Source organism: Hibiscus syriacus, unplaced genomic scaffold (assembly GCF_006381635.1).
Source record: "Hibiscus syriacus cultivar Baekdansim isolate YM2019G1 unplaced genomic scaffold, ASM638163v2 tig00117016_pilon, whole genome shotgun sequence".
Classification (NCBI taxonomy): domain Eukaryota; kingdom Viridiplantae; phylum Streptophyta; class Magnoliopsida; order Malvales; family Malvaceae; genus Hibiscus; species Hibiscus syriacus.
In genome coordinates, this window is record NW_024063525.1 from 5,424,743 (window position 1) to 5,447,483 (window position 22,741).

Below are 22,741 nucleotides of genomic sequence, written 5' to 3' on the forward strand. Positions count from 1 at the left end.
ACTGACTTGTCCACCAGGGTCTTCAAGGTAATATAGGCCATTTACTTCTTTAGCACGTCTAATCATCCTCCTTGTTCCTGAAAAATGCATTGAGTAGGATGAAAAACAACACTGCAGTTAGTGTCCTTGGTAATTTTCTGGATGGATAGAAGATTAGTAAATAGTTTTGGTACATGAAGGACATTTTTTAGTGTAAGAATTTTACTTATAACAATATCCCCTTGACCAGCCACTGTTATCATAGTACCATCTACAACTGTTATTTTTTTGTTGCTAGGACAGGGTGTACAAGTGATAAATCTGATTGAAGAATTAGTCATGTGGTCTGTAGTCCTTGAGTCAATTACCCAGGAGCTTTAGGTAGGTAAATCTGAGGCTTTAGAGTCCTAAGAAGAGGATATACCTGAGAAAACCGGACTACATGTCCCTGTAGAGGAGGTTTTTTATAGAGATCCCAACAAGCTCTTCAATTTCTTTATTTCTTCTCTATTGAACTTAACAGGCTGTTCTTGAGAGTCCTCAACCAACTGTTTGGTTGTATATGCTCTTTCTTGTCCCCTAAATGATCCCTCTTTCTCTGAAAAATTTTTACTTGTTGTTTGTGGCTTGCCATGAAGTTTCTAGCACTTCTCTTTTGTGTGGCGATGTTTCTGGCAGTAGGTGCATCATAGAGAGTCCCTGTTCACTGTTTTTGCTGCTTCTGGTTGATTATCTTTAGTAATTTGCTGTTCTAGACCAGTTTTTCTCTCGGTTACAACTTTAGTGACCAAGGCTGAACTCTCCACTTAACTGCTTTCAATCATAACTCCTCTTTCTTCCTCAGCACGAATGATTGCAATAACCTCATTTAGTGTGAGTAGATCTTCCTTTCCAAGAATCTGGACTCTCATTGCATCGAATTCAATATTTAGTCCATTAAGAAAATGATAAATTTTGTCTTTTTCAACAAATCTCCTTAGAATTGTTGCATCTTCACTACACCTCATTTGGATATACTAGTAGTGATCTATCTCCTGCCAAAGGTTCTGCAGTAAGTTAGAGTATTTTGTGATTGACCTGCTTCCCTGCTGGTGGATGAAATCTTGGTCTTGATTTCATATATTTGGGCAGCATCTCTAACATTTGAATAGGTTTGTTTTACAGTCTCCCATATCTCTTGGTGGTATTGAGAAACATGCATGTATCACTGATCTTTGGCACCATGGAATTCCATAACGAGGACATTACTAATGAATCATGTTCATCCCATGAATCAAACCTAGGATCTCCTTCCTTAGGTCCAGTTTCAAGAAGATGACTTAACTTACCTCTACCCTTTAGAAATGCACGAACTAGTTAAGACCATTTAAGGTAGTTTTTCCCATTCAACCTATAGGCAACTTGTATATTTTACAAGTCACCTAACGGGTAAGAATAACTCTCTTAATTCATTGTGACTACTTGAACAGTCTCAGAACTGGTAGTGTCGACCATCTCAACCATGTTTTTGTTGGGTTAACATTACACACTTAAGGGAAGGATTTAGAAATAAAAAAAAGTTGCTAACAGGACCCAGGAATGAGCTAAAAAGTTTTGATACCATGTTAAAAGTAGAGTAATTCTCTGTAAAACTCATATTTTCTGTAAGATTTGTTACATATTTATATAAAAGCTGTAACCTTAACTTAGGAAACTCTTAAGCTAGGACAGTAACTAATTCCAGGGAAAGATACAATCCCTTAAAGTTAGGGATTGTAACTACTAAAAGATATTCAAAGAATCCTATCTAATTATGCATAATATTTCTAATTTAGGAATCTATTTTCTGACAAAAATTATCCATCACCTGAAAATTAAAGTAGCAATGACAAATATTTCCAATCAGTGAAAACTATTTGAATCCGGATCTGTGAAGATTGAGAATCAGATGGGCATGAGAGGCATCTGCTCATCTTCGGAAATATTCAAGTGGGGTTCAGCGAGATACAGTTTTTTTGCTTCTTTTACCATTTTAGACGTGATATCAAGGTGCAAGGTGCACCCCTAGGTGCAAGAACCTTTATATTGGCTCAGGTGCAAAAGAAGCCTCACTTGAGGAAAGTAGGGCACAATATGCACATGTATTTATATGTGTGTGTGTGAGAGAGAGAGAGGGGTCCATTTTATCTACAAAACATGCAAGTGTTTGTTATTAAGGCAGGTTTTTTCTATGCATATATCCTTACAAAAAAGTGTGCATAGCACACAAGCTGAGTGCTTGGTCAAATGCACCACGCCTGAAAGGGTTTGAAGCACTTTATTTGTCCAGCTCTAAGGGGCAAGTCATAGGCCCCCTAAGTGATTGCATTGACAACACTGATTTTAGGCATTGGTCAGTTCAACAAAACAGATCTAGTGCCAGCCCTCTTATCTCTCCCCTTTTCTTTAAGAATGAAATCATATTACTTTTCTAATGTTGTTTAGATTTTATACGACTTTTAAGTTGTAGTATTGAGGTTTACAAAATATTGTTTCTTAGTGGCATTTAAATGGAAAATTATCTTCTATTTTATCACATCACCTAGCAATTTTCTGTAATATAATTATCAAACATAATGGAGAATGAACAGTGTTGTCTATGCGTGGATTAATTCACTTGTTTGTAAAAGTGTAATGGCTTAAACAAAAGAGAGATAATTGGGGTGGGTAAGTAGCCAGTTAATTGAAGTTGAGTGGCTTTTAGAAAGGTTTGGATTTATGGTGCCGTACTTGCAAATTTTAAAGGTTTTGGCGCTCTGCGCATTTCCCAAACACCAATCACCATAATTGTATAAATTGTACTTTATATGGAATCCTTGTTTGTGCTGTACATCAGCATAGATTTTATGGAAAGTTAATTCAAAAGATGCCATGAACCTTTTACTTCTGGAGGTTTTCGGATAATAAAATTTTAATGAATGAAACAAACTTATAGAGTTTGGTTGAGGAATTCATTTCTGGGATTATTTTGGTTGCTCATCTCCGCTTCCTTTGAAGATATGATAGAAACTCTTTCGTTTACTAGATAACTTATTTGTCTTTTTAATTCATGAGTAATGATATTTTCTGTTAAAAACAATTAAATGCATTGGTTGTAATAATAAGTCATATGATTATGGGAGTTTGAAGATAGTTCTCATAATCTAGCTTTGCCTTTCATCCCCTAACTTTATCTTCATATGCCTTGTATATATCAGAATGGTCGGAAAGTTATTTGTGGATCACAAAGTGGAACTTTGCTGTTATATTCATGGGGTTTTTTTAAAGACTGCAGGTATTGTGCATTACAAAACATCACTTATTATTTCTCTGAATCCTCCATGATTTTGAATTTCTTTCTCCCCTTCCCCCACCCAACCTTCCTATCTTGGCTCTTGCTATGATGTTTTCACCATATGTTGCTCCCTGAATTATACATTTGATTGTCTAGTGATCGTTTTGTTGATCTTTCTCCAAATTCTGTTGAGGCTGTGTTGAAGGTCAGCTGATTTCCAAATTCTTGTAATATTGATTGGATTAAAATAATCAATAAACATTTTGCGCCATAATATTTGTTGTCAGCTTGATGAAGATAGGCTCATTACAGGAACTGAGAATGGACTCATCAGGTGAGGCTTGAGCATAGAAGGATACATCTGTTTAGCTGTTGATTTGATCTGCCTGCTCGAACATTGATTTTATTTTGTTTGAATTTTTCTTCAGCCTAGTAGGCATTTTACCTAACAGAATCATACAACCAATTGCAGAGCATTCAGAATATCCAGTTGAAGGCCTTGGTACATTTCTTTCCTCTTTATCAACGTTTAGTTAACTATGTTTAGTTTGAGTTAGAATATCCAGTTGAAGGCCTTGGTACATTTCTTTCCTCTTTATCAACGTTTAGTTAACTATGTTTACTTTGAGTTAGAATTAATTGGATCTTTGGGCATGGCTAATTTTTAAAAGGCTACTTTTACTTTTCTTTTAGAACTACCTGCTTTTGATTTCAAAAGCTAATAGCAAAAAGTAGCATATTGATACAAAAGCAGAGCCTGTGCTGGCTATATTTATAACTGTTTAATGTGGCATATTTTTTATTCTTTATCCTATTTGAGCGAATGCCAGATTTGTTTACTTTATCACTAAACTAAGAAAGCAAGAGGCCTATTTTTAAAAGCTAGTGGCAAAAATGAGATGCTGGTTATGCTCATAAGCGTTTAATATTAGCATGCTATGTATGTTTGTTAATGCAAACAAACGTCATCTTCTCTTTGCCTCTGAGCTTGCTTTTGTATAATGGTATAGACAGTGTTGTTAATTTGTGTTCTTATGAATAAATGACTACAATCTTAATTCCGGCAAATCTTTCCTTTAAGCTTTGTATTTATTGATCTTAAAAACTTAGTTATTTTCTTTGTATTTTTTGGCGCCGATTTTTTTCCCCTGCTTGCTGAAAATGCTTCTGTATTTTTTATTTGTAGCTTTTTCTCATGATAGAAGATTTCTTGGTAGCATATCACATGATCAGATGTTAAAGGTGTGCATTTCTCTCTCCCTTTGATTGCTTTTCTTTTATTTATGAGATTGCGATGATATTATGTTGTATGAAATATTAGAAGCTTATCCGGTATATTCTCCGGCTTTGGCATATAAATGATTGCATTTGCATGGAGAACTTTTCTTTGGCATGTCATTAACAGTATGGAGGTTATTTGCTGCAAAAATAGGTGTGATGGTTAGCACTTGTAACAAGTGATTCAGTAGGTTGGGAAAATCCAGCTTAATGTTTTTATATATTTATTTTCTATAATGCAGTTATGGGATCTAAATGATATATTGCAAGAATCTGAAAACACCGTAAAAGGTCGAGATGGTAGTTCAGACAGCGATAGTGATGAGATGGACGTGGATGATAATCCTCCTCGTTCTAAGAAAGGTATGGTACTCTCTTTTTGACATTGCTGAGATTTTTGGTGATATAAAAATAAACATCAGAGTATCATCTTAGAATGTTGAATTTATACCTACCGATCCCTAGAATTCCCTGAGTTGCTTGATGTCCGTTAAATGGTTTCATGCTATATAACATGACTTGTTGTCAGGATGGACCGGAGAGGGTTGATGGAAGCAGTTACCTCTAAAAATTTTAAATTCTCATATAATTTAGTTTTTTTCTTTGTATTTTTTTAATTAATAATCCATTTTCGTTCCCTAATATTTTATAAGTTCGTCTTTCTAACATAAAATTATGCGTCAGTCTTTGCATATTGTGATTTTTCAAAATTGTTTTTGCAGGGACAAAGACAAAGAATGCAGCAAATAAAGGAGCTGGTTTTAGTGGTTCAAATAACTTTTTCGCAGATCTTTAGGTGGTTGGTGGACATTTGAGAAATGATTTTACCCATGGAATTGCTTTCGGTACATTACAATTGTGGTAGCATGTCAAGTATTCCTTAATATATAAACATGATTTGGTTTTGTTATTGTTGAGTATGATATTTTATATTATAGTCCAAACAATTCGTACATGTGTTTGGGTTTCGACAGGTTTTTTTTCCTTCTAATTTGATGGAATCTGTATCATGGTTATTTTGAGAGGGAGGTGTTTCACATGTAATTCAGTTTGAAAAAAAATTATTAATCTATGACGATTACAAGGTAATATATGTTTTAAAGATTTTTAATTATTTGATAATGAAAGTTTAAACACATTTACAATCTCTGGTACTTAAACGTGGAGTATCTAAAGATAACAATCATTTATTTAATAAATAATTAGCATAATGCAAACAAATACCCTTAACGTTTGACAATATTGTTAAATTTGCTCGTATTATTTTTTAGAACTTTTGACCCCTCAAACGTTTCATTATAGGTAAAAAAGAACCTTTGTTGGATGAAAACTGTTAGTCAATTAATGATCAACATATAGTACTGACTAGGCAATTACATGTGGAATTAGATGCTGATGTGGTGTGTCCAGATCATAATAGATAATGATGTGGCACTGCCATATCAAATTTTCAAATAAAAATTAAAATATTATTCTTAATATTTATATATTTCTATTTAATATTTTTTATATAATGAAATAATATATATATCAACATCATATTGATTTAAATTTAAACCAAACAAAATATGCTTTTGTAGGGAGTTGAATCTAGGTCAAATGCTTGAAACTATATCACCTAACCACCAAACCAAATCTTTCATTTGTTTATCATTTACATTACAAAATATTTAACATATACATTATGTCTCTCACACATTTCATCAAACACCTTCTTCATCCCCTCTTCACATGCAATTTCTTCTCCCTCTTAACTACGTGATTTTACACGTAAAAGATTTTGTCCTCAAATCTACTCAATGGATCTCTCCCTGTAAATTTTGGAGGTGTTAATCTGGGTTTATAGAACTTATCTTACAACAAGATTTCAGGGCCAGTATCACCAGGTTTTGCGAAGCAAATTCCTCATAAAGCTACCATTGATCTCTCATTCAATAAATTAATTGGTGCAATCCCAGAGTTTGCAACTTTGATTAATCAGAAAACTGAGTCTTTTTCAGGTAACTTGGATCTATGTGGGAATCCATTGAAAACCCCTTGCTCGATTCCTTCAACACTTTCAACTCCACCCAATACGTCCCAATCCATATTACCAGCCATTGCAGTGATACCCAGGTCAATAGACTCAACCCCAGTTGCAAGCTCAACACCTGGAGAACCAAATAACATCCAAAACCAAGCGAAAGCCGGTCTAAATCCAGGCACAATAGTAGCAATAGTTGTAACAGATTTATCTGGCATCTCTATTATCGGCATGATCGTTCTCTACTTATACCAACTCAAAAAGAGAAAAGCTCTCACACAAAGCATCACAACACCAACAAGCAACGTCGAGAAAATACCAGACGTTCCAGTCTCGACAATAATACCATCGTCGTGTTCATGCATCAAGTTAAAGCGCTTTTTGACAGATCAGAGAACAAGTTCCGATAGTGAAATTGAAGAAAAAAAAAACAAGGGTTCAATGTGAACCAGAAAGGAGGGGAGTTAGTGACGATGAACGAGGAAACGGAGCTCTTGGAGTTAGAGACTTTGTTGAAATCATCAGCTTATGTTTTAGGGTCGAGTGGGTCGAGCATCGTGTATAAAGCCGTCTTGAAAACGGCACTGCATTCGCTGTGTTTGAAATCCTTTCCCTCTTTTTCCCTCTTTTATTGCAAGAATCATCAAGCTGTGTGATTAATAAAAGTATATCCACACTCGTTTGATACAGGATTCTCAGCCTTTGACCGAAGAATCTGAGAGTAGAGATCCGGGTATCTGTAAAGAAGAGGAGTCTCAATCGCTGATGAAGGAAACTGCACCATCTCCTGTTAATAATAATCCCTCTTCCGCTGGTCTTGGATGATGAACGTGATAATTTGACCATGACAAAAGCGTGAGCATCGCTTCCTTTGCCCATTTCCTTTATTTTTTAATGAGGGGTGTTATAAGTCTGGAAACCTTTGGTGTTTCAGGAATTCAACAGTTTGTGAGATTGAGAGTCAGCAGGAAGAGAAATTCCAGATTGATCTGATAGTGTGGATCCCGTTGTTGTTAAATGATTTGCCACGTATACGTTAAATACTTTGTAATGCAAAAATAAACAAATGAAAGATTTAGCTTTGTGGTTAGGTGATGGAGTTCCAAACATTTGGTCTAGGTTCAACTCAAAAAAGCATATTTTGCTTGATTTAAATTTAAATTAATATGGTGTTGATTTGATACATGTTATCATCTTATTGGATAAAAAATATTAAGAATAATATTTTAATTTTTATTTAAAAATCTGAAGTGGTAGTGTCACGTCATCATCTATAATGACCTGGACACACCACATCATCATCTATCATGACCTGAACACGCCACATCAGGATCTAGGTCCTCATGTTCTTGCTTGGTCAGAACCATACGTTGACGGTTAATTGACTAACGGTTTACATCCAACGAAGGTTCTTTTTGACCCATAATGAAATATTTGGGGGTCAAATGTTCCAAAAAAAACTATACGAGCAAATTTGACAATATTGTCAAACGTTAGGGATATTTGTTTCTATTATACCTTAATAATTTAAGTAATTTAGTTTATGCAAAAGAAAAGTATATTTTTTGTGAAAGAAAAAAAAACCATATCCATATTATATGTAAGTTAACAATTTTTTTAATAGTTTAAGTTGAGGACAATATATTATATATTCAGAATTTTTTTAGTGATAATACATACATTTTATAACTACGTTCTATAAATACATTCGTAGAATTTAATTAAAAGTATTATTAACAATGAAGTTAAAGAACAATTAAATCGCAAGCAACAATCATAAGCATTATAAATCAAAAAGGAAACATCACCTATACATTTATTTGTTTGTAATGAAGTTATCCGTAGCAATGAATAATTTCAGTATTTTTAACGATCATTATTAGTAAAATACTCAATATACATATAAGTGTTCATATTTCATTATTTTTATTTAGTTGTTTAAAGTATTTTTCAGTTAATCTAAGATGTGTAATTTTAGAAACATTATTATTTTAAGTGTCTCGACCATAACGACTGTTAAAAAAATTATCTGTCACATGTCACATTTATAAAATTTCGAAATTTTCATTTAAAATAAAAAACTTAAAATTATAATAAAAAAAAACTCTCAATCTATTTAAAATCTAAAAAGAACCCCAAACATTAAAAACCTTATTTTTAAAATACAAAAATCAACCACCACCGTTGTTGGTCATCAACGAACTATCATCCTAGTCATCGTCGGACGTCAGTCACCAAGTAACCTGCTTTCATCCCATTCCCTTAAATTCCTAAATCTCAAATATTCAAATCTTTAAATGTTTCTTAAAATCTTTATAATCAATTGTGACAATAAATCATTTGATCGATTGTGATAATCAATCATTTGGTCTTAACCTTTAACCGTTCAATAACTTGAGAAAAGCGCAGGGAGGCAGGGACGACACAACGAGAGAGGGTTGCTAGGTGACGTGAGTTTGGGGTTTTAGATTTTTTTTATTAAATAATATTTTAAATGATATTTTTTTAAATGTTTTTATTTAAAAATTTTAAAATTATATAAATGTGACGTGTTATTTAATAGATTTTTTAACAGTTGTTATGATTGATACACTTTAGATGATAAAATTTATAACATTTAGATACGTGAATTGATCAAAAAAATAATTTAAATACCTAAATATAAAATGATACAATTTAAACACTTAATTTTATATTAAACCATAATAAAATGAAACAAAAAAATCATTCAAAGAGTACGAATAAACACAAATAAGTTCGAATGAGTCAAACTCAATTGTTTTATAAATCTTCGATCAACAAAAAAAACCTTTAATGAGGATTGTTTCACCAACGTAAAAGTTTATGAAAATAAAAACAAAAATCATAATTTTTTAATAAATATATAATTTATTTTTAAAATAATTTTCGTTGTATGAAATATTAATGTCGGTAATTCACTTAAATTTTCTTTGTCTTTCTTTTTAGATAAATATAATAATTAATTTATTATATGATTTATTTTTAAAATAATTTGAAGGGTTCTAGATTAGAATAGTGGTGAATTTAGAAAAATATTAATGACTGGACCAATGTAAGTATAATAAAAAAAGTTATCTAATATTACGAGTATAGATATTTTTCAATATAAAATTTTAATAACTAAAACTAGTATAATTACATGTTCTAAAAGAACTTTTAAATTTATTTAAAAAATACATAGTTCAAAATATAATATTTATGAACTCTCTCTTTTTTCACAAAACCAAAATTATCTACAATTGAGACAAAAGAAATTTTGATTGAGTAAAATAACATATGAGAAATAACTTTTAAAGTTTTATTATAATCTTGTAGGTGATGTTGAAAAATTTCTAAACAAACCGCTAATAACACCACAAGTTCATAAGTAATTAATGAACAAATAAAAATAAAGTATGAAAATTCAGAAAAAGTAATAAAATTTTTACAGAAAAACATCAAAAACCTAAAATTTCAGTTAAAATATTGGATTACCTTCAAGCTTTAAAAGGAATCCTTTGAAGTTAAAAAGCACATAATAAATATAAATAAATAAGAAAGAAAGAACATCACAATATATAAGTTATAAGAAGGTAGATTTTAGTTTGAAGAGATAAAATTATAGTTAAATTTGAAATTAAATAATACTCTAATTAATTTAGTTTTGATTAAGTAAAAATATAATTAAAACTTTTAATAAAATTATATAATTATTATTTTTTTTCTCTTGGCACAAGGGGCATGGTCTAGGTAGGCCCATGCCTCCCTCCAACCTGATTAGAATTATAGGTTTTTGAATTTTTTTTTGGTGAAATAAATATTAAATTTGAGTTTAAGATGTCAAAAAGAAGTGAACTAGAAATATTGATCAATGATAACGACAATCGCTGATGACCGACGACAGTGATAAACGGCAATTATATACTTTGCCTGGATCCATGAGTTAACCAAATATTTCACTTAAAGTTTAGAATTAAATTTATATTTTATTTATAATTTGAGATCAAATTAATATTCCATCTAAAATTCATGGATTAAACTAAAATTTAATCATTTTTATTAATGTGACACATCATCAAATTAATTCATGATTATGTAAGTGATTAAAACGTTACTTTTTTTAAAACGGGTGACTAAAGTAAGGTAGATTTTAAAGCGTTATTTTTTCAAAACCGGTAATTCAAATAAGATAGATTTTGAAAAAATAGGGATCACCATTGTAATTTACTCTAACATGTTACCCTAACATTTCCTGCAATTTAAGAGTCGTAGGCCTTCATCACTTGTACTCTTCCATCTAGAGGTAAAACAAACTGAGTTAAGATAGTATTGTCGAATTCGACTTGAAAGTTTTAAATGTAAGCTCGACACGACTCAAAGACTCACGAGTCTAAAATTTTCAAGCTCAACTCGAACTAAAAAAACTCAAACTCAAAATTAATTCGAAAGCTCGACTGAAGCTCGAGACCCAAACGCCACTTTTCTCTCATCAAATTATCATACCGATGGCTCGTACCAAGCAAACTTCCAGGAAATCAACCGACGACAAAGCTCCATGCAAACAGCTAACCACGAAGGCCGCTAGGAAGTCGGTCGACCATGACATAGGACAATAGCCGAGCCTGCTAAAAAGGGCCTTACTTGTAATGCTTTGTGTAACACCCCAATTTAGGGGCTAAATTTTAAGAAATTATAAAGTATTGGATTTAATTGGTATTTTGAAAGAAACAGTGGGTTAAATTACAAAATTTTAAAGTGGGAAGACCGTTTTATGAAGTACAGGAAGTTCAGTGGCTAAACTCATGGTTTACCCATTTTTATTATGGGATGAATTATAACTCCCCACCCGTGCTCAGTTTTCCAGATTCCTCCCATTTCCCTCCCCTGTTCACCCTCCTTTCAACTCCGATCTACTCGCCGTCTGACCTTCGATCGACGAGCCGAAACAACCATCGTGTTCGTTGTCAATCGAGGAACAAAACCCCTCAAACCTTTCGTCGTGAATCATCGTCGTTCGTCGTTAATTTCAGTCGGAAGTATCGTCGGTAATAACTCGATTTTAGTTGGTTTTTCATCGATTCACGACGATCGGGTCATCCGTTTACGACACCTCCCGCACCATCGTGTTCCTTGTTCCATTCCAAGTCTACCGGTGTCATCCTTGGTCTCCGTCGACGACGACACATGAGGAGGTGAAGCGGTCAAAGTTTTCGATTCGGTGAAATCGAGCTCTCCGCCGTTCAAAAATTTGAACCGAGCTTTGTAAGTATCTCGAAATCGCTCAAAATAATTTTTAGGAATTTTTTCGGGAATTTTCCGATATCAAGACACTGTTCACGCGCCGTCACTACGCGTGGGGAAGACAAAAGTGACCGGTTTGACTGTTTTTGGTGCATAGTTGACCGGTTTGACCAGTCATAACCCGACCCGACCCGACCCGACCCGTTGACCCGTTGACCGTTGACCGACGTTGACCAGTGTTGACCAAAACTTTGACTAGCTTTGACCGAGCATTAAACGACCTTTGAATTTGACCGAGTATACCTATCCTGACATTTTTCGACGTTCCAAATCTGATTCCGCAATTCGTTTTTCGAAATTCGAACCCGAAGGCCTCGAAATTTCCGATCAAACCCGTTGACTTTGATTTTGACCGAAAATTCTAAATTTTCGAAAAGTCATATTTTATGCTTTCAATGTCTTGAATCCGAATCTGAAGTCCGTTTCGCAAAATTCGAACCCGGTAAGCTGTTTTTCACTGATTTATCACCCGATTCGATCCGTTTATCGCAATTAAGCTCCGTTTCTGATATAATTTATGTTGATATGTATCTGAGGAATTATTGGAAGCTGAATTGAAGATCAAAGGCGTTCGAATGGAATTTTTATGGTCGATCAGTATTGCACGGAAATCGAGGTAATACTTTACTACCTCTTTATGCTTTATGTAACATGTTGATATTGGTAAATGCATGAATAAGATAATGTTGGTCACTTTTGTGGAGTTGAATAATTTATTCACTCGATATGAATGTGGTAGAAATTTTGTAACTGAAAACGAATCGAATGACTAATATAATAGATTGAAAGATTGTTAGAATTAAATTACAAGATTGTGATTAGTGATAAAGAAATCAGACATGGATTTGTAAATTTTATTTAATATCATCAAAGGTTAAATGTTAAAAATACTTGGATGGGAAATTATGAGAATATTTCGGTAGGGTAAAATTACGAAAATACCCTTATGTTGTAGGATGACAAGAATTATCCCTGGAAGTTGGTTAATAACTCTGAAAAGACATATTGATCCGATATAACTACTGATGTGCATAAGAAATGTTAGTTTTATTTGGAAATTATGGATAACCGGTTTTAATCCTAGGAGAGTTTGTGAATGATACTAGAAGTCTGTTAAGAGAACCGTTTCAAGATCAGAGAGTGTTCATGAAAGCAATTAATTATAGGATCTCTAAATTATATTATTTTCGTTAAGAGCTAATATCGAAATTATCTGGTTAAGAAATTACGGAAATGCCCTTAAGAGGTAGAATAGTCTGAGTTGACTCTAAACGGATTTAATTGTTAAGATCCTGACTTAGTGCATGAAAATTCCTGATATTCCGTTTGTAAAATCTAAGAAGGCACTTGACCTGGAAATATCCGAGTTATGAGTAAATACCTAAAGAACAATTTGTCGGGGTGTTTTGTTGTCAGAATTGTTCGAAAAGACTGAAATAAATGATAAGATTGAATTTAATAGTAAGATCAGACGGAATGAAATGATTAAAGTACACTGAATCTGTACAATGACCAAAATACCCCTGTAATGGAAATGACCCAAGAATATCACCAAGCTCAGGAATGATTGGATATCTTCGAGCTCTGAAATAAAAGGAATAAAACTGAACACCAAAATTACCAAAATAACCTTATGGCCTAAACTAAGTAAATACCTTGGATTAATTAAGGAATCCAAATAAGCATAGGTATTGGACTACCTTTAAAAGTTATGGAACATAACTTAAGTGAGCCAATCAATCTTAATAATATGTCAATACCTGAACGAAATAGATATTACTTGAATGCATGTTCATCTACTCAAGTTGAGCTCAATGATAATTTTGGAAGTATTCAGCTTAGCTCAACTCTAGATTGCATTCGGTACTAAAAATTGGATATTTGTTCGACAAATCAACCACGAAGACCAAATTGAACTGAACGGAAGTACAATATGTATATGAAATTCCAAAACGTCCGGAATTACTCTAGAAAATCCCGAAGTATCTGAAATGGACTTGACTGCTAATTGAATTAAGTAACCTCAAGGACTAAGGATTAAGTAAGTGATTTAGATTAGTCTGGAAACGTTAATGAACATACATGATGTAATGTTCTTATGTGTCATGAACTACAAATCAAAAACGTCAGTAGTTCATAATATTGTGAAAGCGTGAACATGAAATTAAGAGCATTGGAATATCTGTTAATCTCCTTAAGATCTGTTCAGTGATGATTCAGAAGATGATCTATGGATAATAATATTTGGCATTAAAGAGTAAATACCCTGGAAAGTTAATGAATTGACAAGTTGACAAGTATTAGTTCTGGGGGCTATTTATCTAGAGTTGTTTGATAATCCGATCAATTGACATAGATTATAAATGTCCTGAACCTTCATTTCTTCCATATCAGTTTAAGTCACATTCTGAATAACTGATGATTATGTCAGTTATTGAACTCTTCCAATAGTGATTCTGAATTCTGATATTCTATCGGTATACTGAAGATCTGTGTTCCTCTACTTGTTAAGATTATCCAATATCTTTGAATACTATCTGTAAATTCTGGTGTGTTCCCTACTCACATGAATATTTTACCTGATTTTCGATTTGATTTCTGATCTGATACTTGACTTGGATTTTGATATGATACTTGACATGAATTATGATTTGATTTTTGATATATTTGTTTACGGACGGAACATGTTTTATTTGGGGGGTTAATGTTGGAGGAAGAATACCTGGAGGTTCCTTGGCTGTGTGCTCAGGGCCTTACTTACCGGTTCCTCGGCTGTGTGCTCAGGGCCTTACTGGACGTGACGGGGTTGTATGGTTCTAGGGAACCTACACATTTTGTACGTGACGGATGGGGGTATATATATATATATATGTTTTAAAAGATCTGTATCTTTTTACTGGTTTTATGGGAACACACTAGATAACCTATTCTGATCTCCTGAACTCAATCATCCAAAATATTTGTCTAAACTGAAAGCTCATTGTCCGTTACCATCTGAAATATCAGTAGGATCTCTGCTCAGCATAAAAATCTGTAAATGTTCGGAAATAATAAGGATATGTATGTTTATCTGTATCTGCACGTTTTTCAGCATCATCTGGTAGTTCTGTATTACTGAGCTTTTCGAATCTCACTTTATTACTCACCTTTTCAGGTTAAAAGAATTGTACCAGTGCATCTATCGACTTCAGTAAGGGAGTTCTTCCGGCGTAGTTGCAGAGTATGATACATGTGATTAGGGGGCATGTAATTGTATTTTGATTTATATACGAGCCTGAAAATTTGTTTTATTTTTAAATAGTGACAACTGATTTTATAAGTTACACATTTCAATAAAAGTTTTAAATTTTCCGCTATTTTTACAGTGGGTCGCTCCGGTGGCCCAAATGTGACACCTCAGATCGGATCTGGTTACCCTTATCGGTCTGTGGGGGTTACACTTTGTTTGGCCTTGGGTTGTCAGAACTTGTCGTTATTGCTGGAGTGACTGCTCTTGTGTTTGGACCTAAAAAGTTGCCTGAAGTTGGCAAGACTATTGGGAAAACTATCAAGAGTTTTCAGCAGGTTTGTCGATTTCCTCACCCGGGTTTTTGCTCAATATGTAAAATGAACAAGAATTTGAATCATTTTCTTCCTCTGTTCAAAAATGGTTCCTTTGTTATTGGGTTGTTCTAAAAATGGAAGCTTTGGTGTTTTCACTAAGGAACCTTTAGGGGGGAAATGAAAATTGAGGAAATTATTTACTGCTGTTTAACTAGGTGAGCAATTAGAACATTCAGATGGCTTTTTATGGTGTATTGATTGAGGTTCAAATTTGAGACATGATTGAGCTAGGAAATGATAAATTTAATTTGATTGTTTCTTAAACGTCCCATGTTCTGCATTTGAGTGATATTTGGCATTTCTTTGAATCATAATTGAAGGTAGCTCTACAAGCTTGGTTTCCTTGGAATCATTACTGAAATTTCATCTGTAGATCAATAATAATGATTATTGAGTTTGAGTAACTTCAATATTATACCTTTTTGGCTGCCATTCATGGTACACTCATTGTCTTTGTGGAACTTTATCTGAATAAGTAGAGTTTCTAGTTCTACCAGAAGTGTTCAAGTTGCTAGCAGAAGTTTGTATCACTGTCGGATTGCTTGTTGTTGGCGAAGTCTTTATTTTAAACACAGATTAATCACATAGCGAGAATGAAATAAACAATGACACTAAAATACATTTGTTCTACTAAAGCAATGTATAATACCAATGGAACTAAAACAGAAAAATTATGTACCTTCTTTCTTGTGTCCTGTAAAAAAATGACAGTAGGAAATCCAAGTGTAAGACAACTCTATTTTCTTAGGAGTTTCGTGTTTAAGGTAAAATCACTACGTTATTTCAAACTGACATCATGTAGTTTTCTAGGGACGGGTTTTACTTGATGGTTCCTGTTAGTGAACTTCCTATTCTTATAATGAACTATGTTCTTTTGCATTCCCTTAAGATTTTATTTCTTTTGCAACTATTTTGCAGTCTGGATAGAGCAGGGCAATCTGTGGAGAATTCCACAGCCGTTGGTGAAGAGAAGAAACCAGATATTGAGGTCTCTAGCTCAAAGGAGAACGTATGAGTTTGCGAAACCATTATTTAGTCGATAATTTTTCTGAACTCGTTTCTCTGTTGTACCGATGAACATCGAACAAATAATTTTGAATGTAGATTGATTATGTTAGTGATTTTTTAATTAAACGGATAGACAATCTTTCAATACACTTGTTTTCGGTAATATTTTGACTGTTGAGTTGCTCATATAATTACAGGAAAAGAGGGATTTGATTCACAATTTACATGAAAAAAAGAGAGGAAAACGTTGTTATGAACTTCATATGTTTTCCTTTTGTACAGATTCCATAAGGAAATAAACACAAACACACCAGACTGTACATGAAAATATGTTTTTCTTCTTCCTTTTTCAGCTTATGCCTCAGGAAAAAAAATCAAGGATCAATCTTCTTTGTTGCTAAATGAATAAAGAACAAAAAAAAATTCTGGATCCAAGCTTCTTCTATAGATAGCCTCAAGTTAAAAGAGTTTGATCTTTTTCTTCATGAGTTCTGTCTTCATATTGGTGAGTCAGTGCTTGAAAGCAATGACGGTGTCGATAGTCATCATTAAGATATGATAAAAATCATGTCTCAATCAGCAAGTTGTGTATATTTATTTTGCATGTTAATATGTTTATGTATAAGTATGTGAATGATATATTTATGAGTCACATAACATCATTTTGCATAATTTGCATGTTATATTCATGTGCATAGCTTAACTCCTATCACATAATCAAATTAAGGGTTTAGGGTTTAGGGTTTAGGGTTATGTTTAGAGTTTAATGTTTATGGTTTAGGGTTTAGGGTTTAAGTTTATAGTTTAGGGTTTAAGATTTAAGGCTCATTGCAAAGACATTAATTAACTGACTTGATACGGATTTATAAGGTAAGTACAATATAATATTTTGATATTAAATGCTCAAACCCTTGATATTTATGATATTTGAACCCGAAACCTTAAAATAATACAACAATTTAAATAATTAGTTATTAAAAATATTATCATTAGAAATATATTTTTAATAAGGGTTTTGTTAAATTGTTTTTTTTTTTAATTTTAATAATCTTTTTTTCTATAATTGATCTTTCTTGTTTTACTTTATATGGTACATGTTAGTAGTAGGGACTAGAGATGATCATTTTCTCTCAAATATGATTTGATGCCATTAATTTTGTTAATTAAGATATTAATGTAAGTCCAAATGAGTTTTTTCTTTCTTAATTCTTTATAAAATTGGTTACACTCTATTTTGATATATTTTTTTAAATTATTAATATTTAAATTGAATCATATTTTTATTTTATTATATTTTTAAAATTTTATAAAATTTTTAATATATTTTTAAAATTTTATAATTATCAATAATGTATTTTTAATATATTTTTAATAATGTAATTTTTAAAAATCTAAAATTATAATATAATATTTTTTCGAGCTGCTCACGAGCTTTTCGAGTCGAATATCAAGTAACTCGTTTCGGCTCGTTAAGAAGTCGAGTCGAGTCCATTCGATCTGAGTATTTATCGAGTCGATCTCGAGTAACTCGCGTTCTGTCTCGTCTCATTTACATGTTCCATCGTCTAGCTCTGTAGCTTTGGCCTTCCTTTGGGTCGAGCTATCGGCTTGTCAACTGTCTCATCCGGTGTCGGTTGGTCTTTTAAAGTATCCTTTTCTTTCATGTTTACAACTATTCTCCATCATCGACTGCTCTGATGTATCCTGTTGTGTATTTCTGTTGTTGTAAATCATGTGGGTTTTTACAGACTCCGGTATTCGGCTTAAGTTCAATCCTATTAGAGTCAGTTTTAGAACTAAGATTTCGCTTGGAAGTGGCAATGGCTTTTCTTTTTGGATTGTTTTTATATTGTTGGATCTTGCTTTATTTTTTATTGGATCAAAAACTGTGTTTTGTGCAAGACTATTCGTGGTTTATGCTCGGTAATAGAGACTTGTATCTGCTAAGCTGTTAGTTTGAACTTCTTGGCATAAAAAAGAACCTCATCCAGTTCTCTTTTCCCCCTTTATGTTGCAAATTTTATTTCTCTTTTTCATATGATTTTTACATTTACATTATGTGTTCCTTCTTAATTGTTTCAGAAACTTTATTTTGATAAAGAGGAGTGTGTGAAGGATGACATCAGCAATTTCATGGGTGCCGAAAGGGGCAGCAAAAGCTGAACCACAAGTGGCTGAGTTACCTTCCTGTCGCAGCAGGTGTTCGGGTGGACTCGAAATTGGGTTTCAACTTAAATAAGTGTGTTAGAATCGTCACCGATCATTAATCATTTATTTTAAGAACAAAAACGAGTTGATTGGATACCTCGATTTCTTACATGATTTGCATCTTACCAAAGATATATCGAATTCGTTAGTCAGTTACAGTCAAAGAAGGATTAACACCCTTGAACTACCCTTTCGATACTAATTAATTTCTAATTGTCTTAATTGGGAAAATTACAAGTTAAATTTAAAAGTAAAATTTGATCCAAATTACTTACATCCGATTGATTTAAAAGAGTACCCCCTAAAGACCAAAAAGCGATAGAAAAAATATTGAATTGAAAAGAAAATATAGGAATTACATTATGATTTGTTAAACAAAGACACAAAAATAAAAAAATAAATAAAAATAATAAAAATATAATAAAACAAACATATACCCAAAAAAGTTAAAATGAAAAGAGGAAAAAAATCAACGGAATTAATATAAAAAATATAAAACCCTGAAACAAGAGCCAAATGAAAAAGAAAAAAAACAAATAAAAAATGGCTAATAAAAAAGAAAATAAATGAAAAGAGGCATATAAAAAAAGGTAAAAAAAACAAAAATTAAATAAATTCAAAAAACACATTAAATAAAATAAAAAGAAAAGAAATAAAAAAGAAACAATATATATATATATATATACAATAAAAATGTTAGATTAAATAATGAAATAAATAAAAAAATAAAATTAATTAATTAAAACGAGAGACAAAAAATAATAAGAAAAAGAAAGGACTAAATTAAAAGAAAAATAAAATAGATGGTAAATTTTAAAAGGAAATCAGGGTTAAAATTGAATTTAGGGAGCAAAAGGAACGTTAAAAAACAAATAGGGGATTAAAACTGTAAATAACCCTTTTTCTCGACAAAACACGCGGATCCTAATGGCTTTGGATCTGGTCATCAGGTCGAAGTCAGGTTGGCGAGTCAGGTATTAAAGTCGAATTTCATAAACGCCCAAACCATTTTTCATTCCCACCAAACTGATCAAATGCCCCCTCGTTTTCTCTCAACTTATTCTTCAAGTTTGAATAATACAGCCGCTTGAGTTCATAGAGACCCAGATTCTGGCCACTGTCGCCTCGCTGACCGCCGTTCATCGGTGACAAAATGAAAAAAGTTTGACACTTTTCCGAAAGCTTTTCTTCCTCATTTCAAAAATCCCACTAGTTTTTGCAAAATAGCCTCGGGGGGCTAGATATGAGAAATATTTCTTGGATGCCCTCCCCCCGATCATCAGTCGTACCTCTTTCGAGGGTTTTTCGAATCAAGAAAAAAATAAAATAAATACCACCAAAGCCACAAGCAAGCCGAAGAAGGTAAAAAAAAAACCTTTTTTATTCTGAATTTGCTTTCGAAAGCTACAAATACTTTGCTCCGATTTCTAACTATTTTTCTCTATGATTTCTTGTATCTTTCTTAGAGCTATTTTACATGTATTTATAGTCTCTAGAAAATCCCTTATTTTCAGTTTGTTCTTAAGTTTTACTTGGACTGAAATACTTGATCTTGTGTTTGTTGGGCTGTGGTTGTTGGTTGCACCGAGAAATCGGGGTGGTGAGAGGTGGCCACTGAAGTGAGGACTCTTGGAGAGTCCTCCCCCTGCACGATGGTTTGGTAACCACGTTGTTGCTCCTTGGAACGCTGAGATCATTTTTTTGGCCGTTGGATTGGGTCAGATCCAACGATCCAGATCTGGCTGCACTGTGATGATATTTGTGATTTAAACAAACCCTAATTATCTTTTTATCCTGGCCATTGATCCCCATCTTGATCTGACGATTCCCTGTTGTGCGACACTGGACTTAAGCATGAAACCCTAGCATACTTCGAGTCTCTTGTTTACCCAGTTTACTCGCTGGGTATTTGGGCTACCTGGTCTTGGCCTGCTGGGTCAGGAAGGCTTGGACCCTTGCTGGGCTCCTTTTGGACACTCTTATTGGACTTTAAACAAAAATCAGGAAAAAATAAAAATAAATAAAAATAAATAAAAATAAATAAAAATATTAATAAAATAATAAATAATATTAATATAATATAAAAATAAAAATCATTTTTAAAATTATATATTTCCTTTCAAAAAAAATTGTTTTCAAAACCATATAATATATACATATTCAAAAATTATTTTTAAAACTATATAATATATATTTTCAAAAATATTTTCAAAACTATATACTATATATATTTTCAAAAATATTTCAAAAACTATATAGTTTCAAAAATGTTTTAAAAACTATATATTATATATATTTTCAAAAACTATACAATATATATTTTTCAAAAACCGTTTTCAAAACTTATATAATATATATATTTCGAAAACCATTTTCAAAACTTATATAATATATATATTTCGAAAATCGTTTCCAAAACTTATATAATAATGTTTTCGAAAACCGATATGACAACTACATATTATATTTAAAAAAAATAGGTCCCAGACGAAAATGAGTGTATACACTTCCAAAGAATAGATTGAAAAGATGATCATGTCTGGTGCCTTAGACAAAAGGTATACCCAATTCTTGTAACACCCATATACGTATATACGCTTCCGGATACGTATACAATTGTCACATTACTTTAAAAATGTTTTACTAATTTTGTAAAGTCTTTAAAATTTTGTTGCAAACTTAATTCCACATAAATAAACATAATAAATAAGTATTCATTAAAACACATTACAATATGTTATGTTAAATTTAATTACATGCCAATAAGTTTACAAAAGGTTTACTATCGTCCTATTGTTACAGGTGGGTCAACCTTGGTGAATGATATCTGCTGTTACAGCTTCACTCCTGACTTGACTAATTCGGATGTTACCTACGCATGGAAATACACACGTTAAGTATAACTTAGTGAGTCATAATATAATAAATAACCTTTAGGTATTCATATATATTTTATTCTCCATTTATCATAATCATTTGTCATGATTCTTTCTTTTCATTTGTAACATCCATTTATGTTTATAATACACCATTATGCACTTTAAACTATAACATCTTTTCTGTTGATAATGCACCCATATGCATTTCAACTATAGTATACTTTTTTGTTGATAATGTACCCATATACATTTCAACCATAGTATATATTTATGTTGATAATGTACCCATATACATTTCAACTCTAGTATACTTTTCTGTTGATAATGCACCCATATGCATTTCAACTCTAGCATACTTTTCTGTTGATAATGCACCCATATGCATTTCAACTCTAGCATACTTTTCTGTTGATAATGCACCCATATGCATTTCAACTCTTGCATACTTTTCTGTTGATAATGTACCCATATACATTTCAACTATAGCATACTTTTCTGTTGATAATGCACCCATATGCATTTCAACTCTAGCATACTTTTCTGTTGATAATGCACCCATATACATTTCAACTAAAGTATGTTTTTTTTGTTGATAATGTCCCATATACATTTCAATTATGGCATCCTTTCATGCCAATAATGTACCCATATGCATTAGTATTTTCATTTCTTTTAGAGCAATTCATACTCTAACTCATACACAAATTCATTTCCATATATTCAATAAAACATAGTAATTACAGTAAAACATACGTTAACAATTAAACAATTCATATTAAATAATTACTAATCATTTTCATCTAGATTGCACACAATAAATGTACTCACCTGGCTTTCCTCGCTAAGTGTCCAAAAAGTAAGGATGATTACTCTGGAACTTTTCCCTTTCCCTTTGTTTTGTTTGTCTCGTGAGTTTGGTTCTGATCTAATTCAATCATCCATTAAAATATGTGACATACTCAATGTTAGTATAATTCATAACCATTGTAATTAAATCATATTCAAAAGAATATATTATTAACTTTCTATATCATTATCAACCCATTTTTAACATTTCAGGTTCTGAAGTATTGATACTACTACCCTAATACAAATACTTCTACACTAGGGTACCGATACTCCTACCTGGTATCGATACCAAAATTAGGTTCAATGTTTCATGGTATCGAT

General features: G+C 32.3%; 1 protein-coding gene across 2 annotated transcripts in view; it reads left to right on the top strand.

The window, feature by feature from the left end:
* Positions 1-18,444, top strand: part of LOC120195489 (WD repeat-containing protein 55-like) — a 32,779-nt gene extending 14,335 nt beyond the window's left edge. For both annotated transcript variants that reach the window (XM_039197497.1, XM_039197496.1), the window contains 9 exons: positions 3,195-3,271; positions 3,428-3,476; positions 3,559-3,605; positions 3,700-3,773; positions 4,458-4,513; positions 4,792-4,912; positions 5,272-5,348; positions 14,929-14,933; positions 18,433-18,444. In XM_039197497.1, coding sequence (XP_039053428.1) covers positions 3,195-3,271; positions 3,428-3,476; positions 3,559-3,605; positions 3,700-3,773; positions 4,458-4,513; positions 4,792-4,912; positions 5,272-5,345 — 498 coding nt within the window. In that variant the 3' untranslated portion in view covers positions 5,346-5,348; positions 14,929-14,933; positions 18,433-18,444. The remainder of the gene's footprint in view (positions 1-3,194; positions 3,272-3,427; positions 3,477-3,558; positions 3,606-3,699; positions 3,774-4,457; positions 4,514-4,791; positions 4,913-5,271; positions 5,349-14,928; positions 14,934-18,432) is intronic.
* The last annotated feature ends 4,297 nt before the right edge of the window (positions 18,445-22,741 follow it).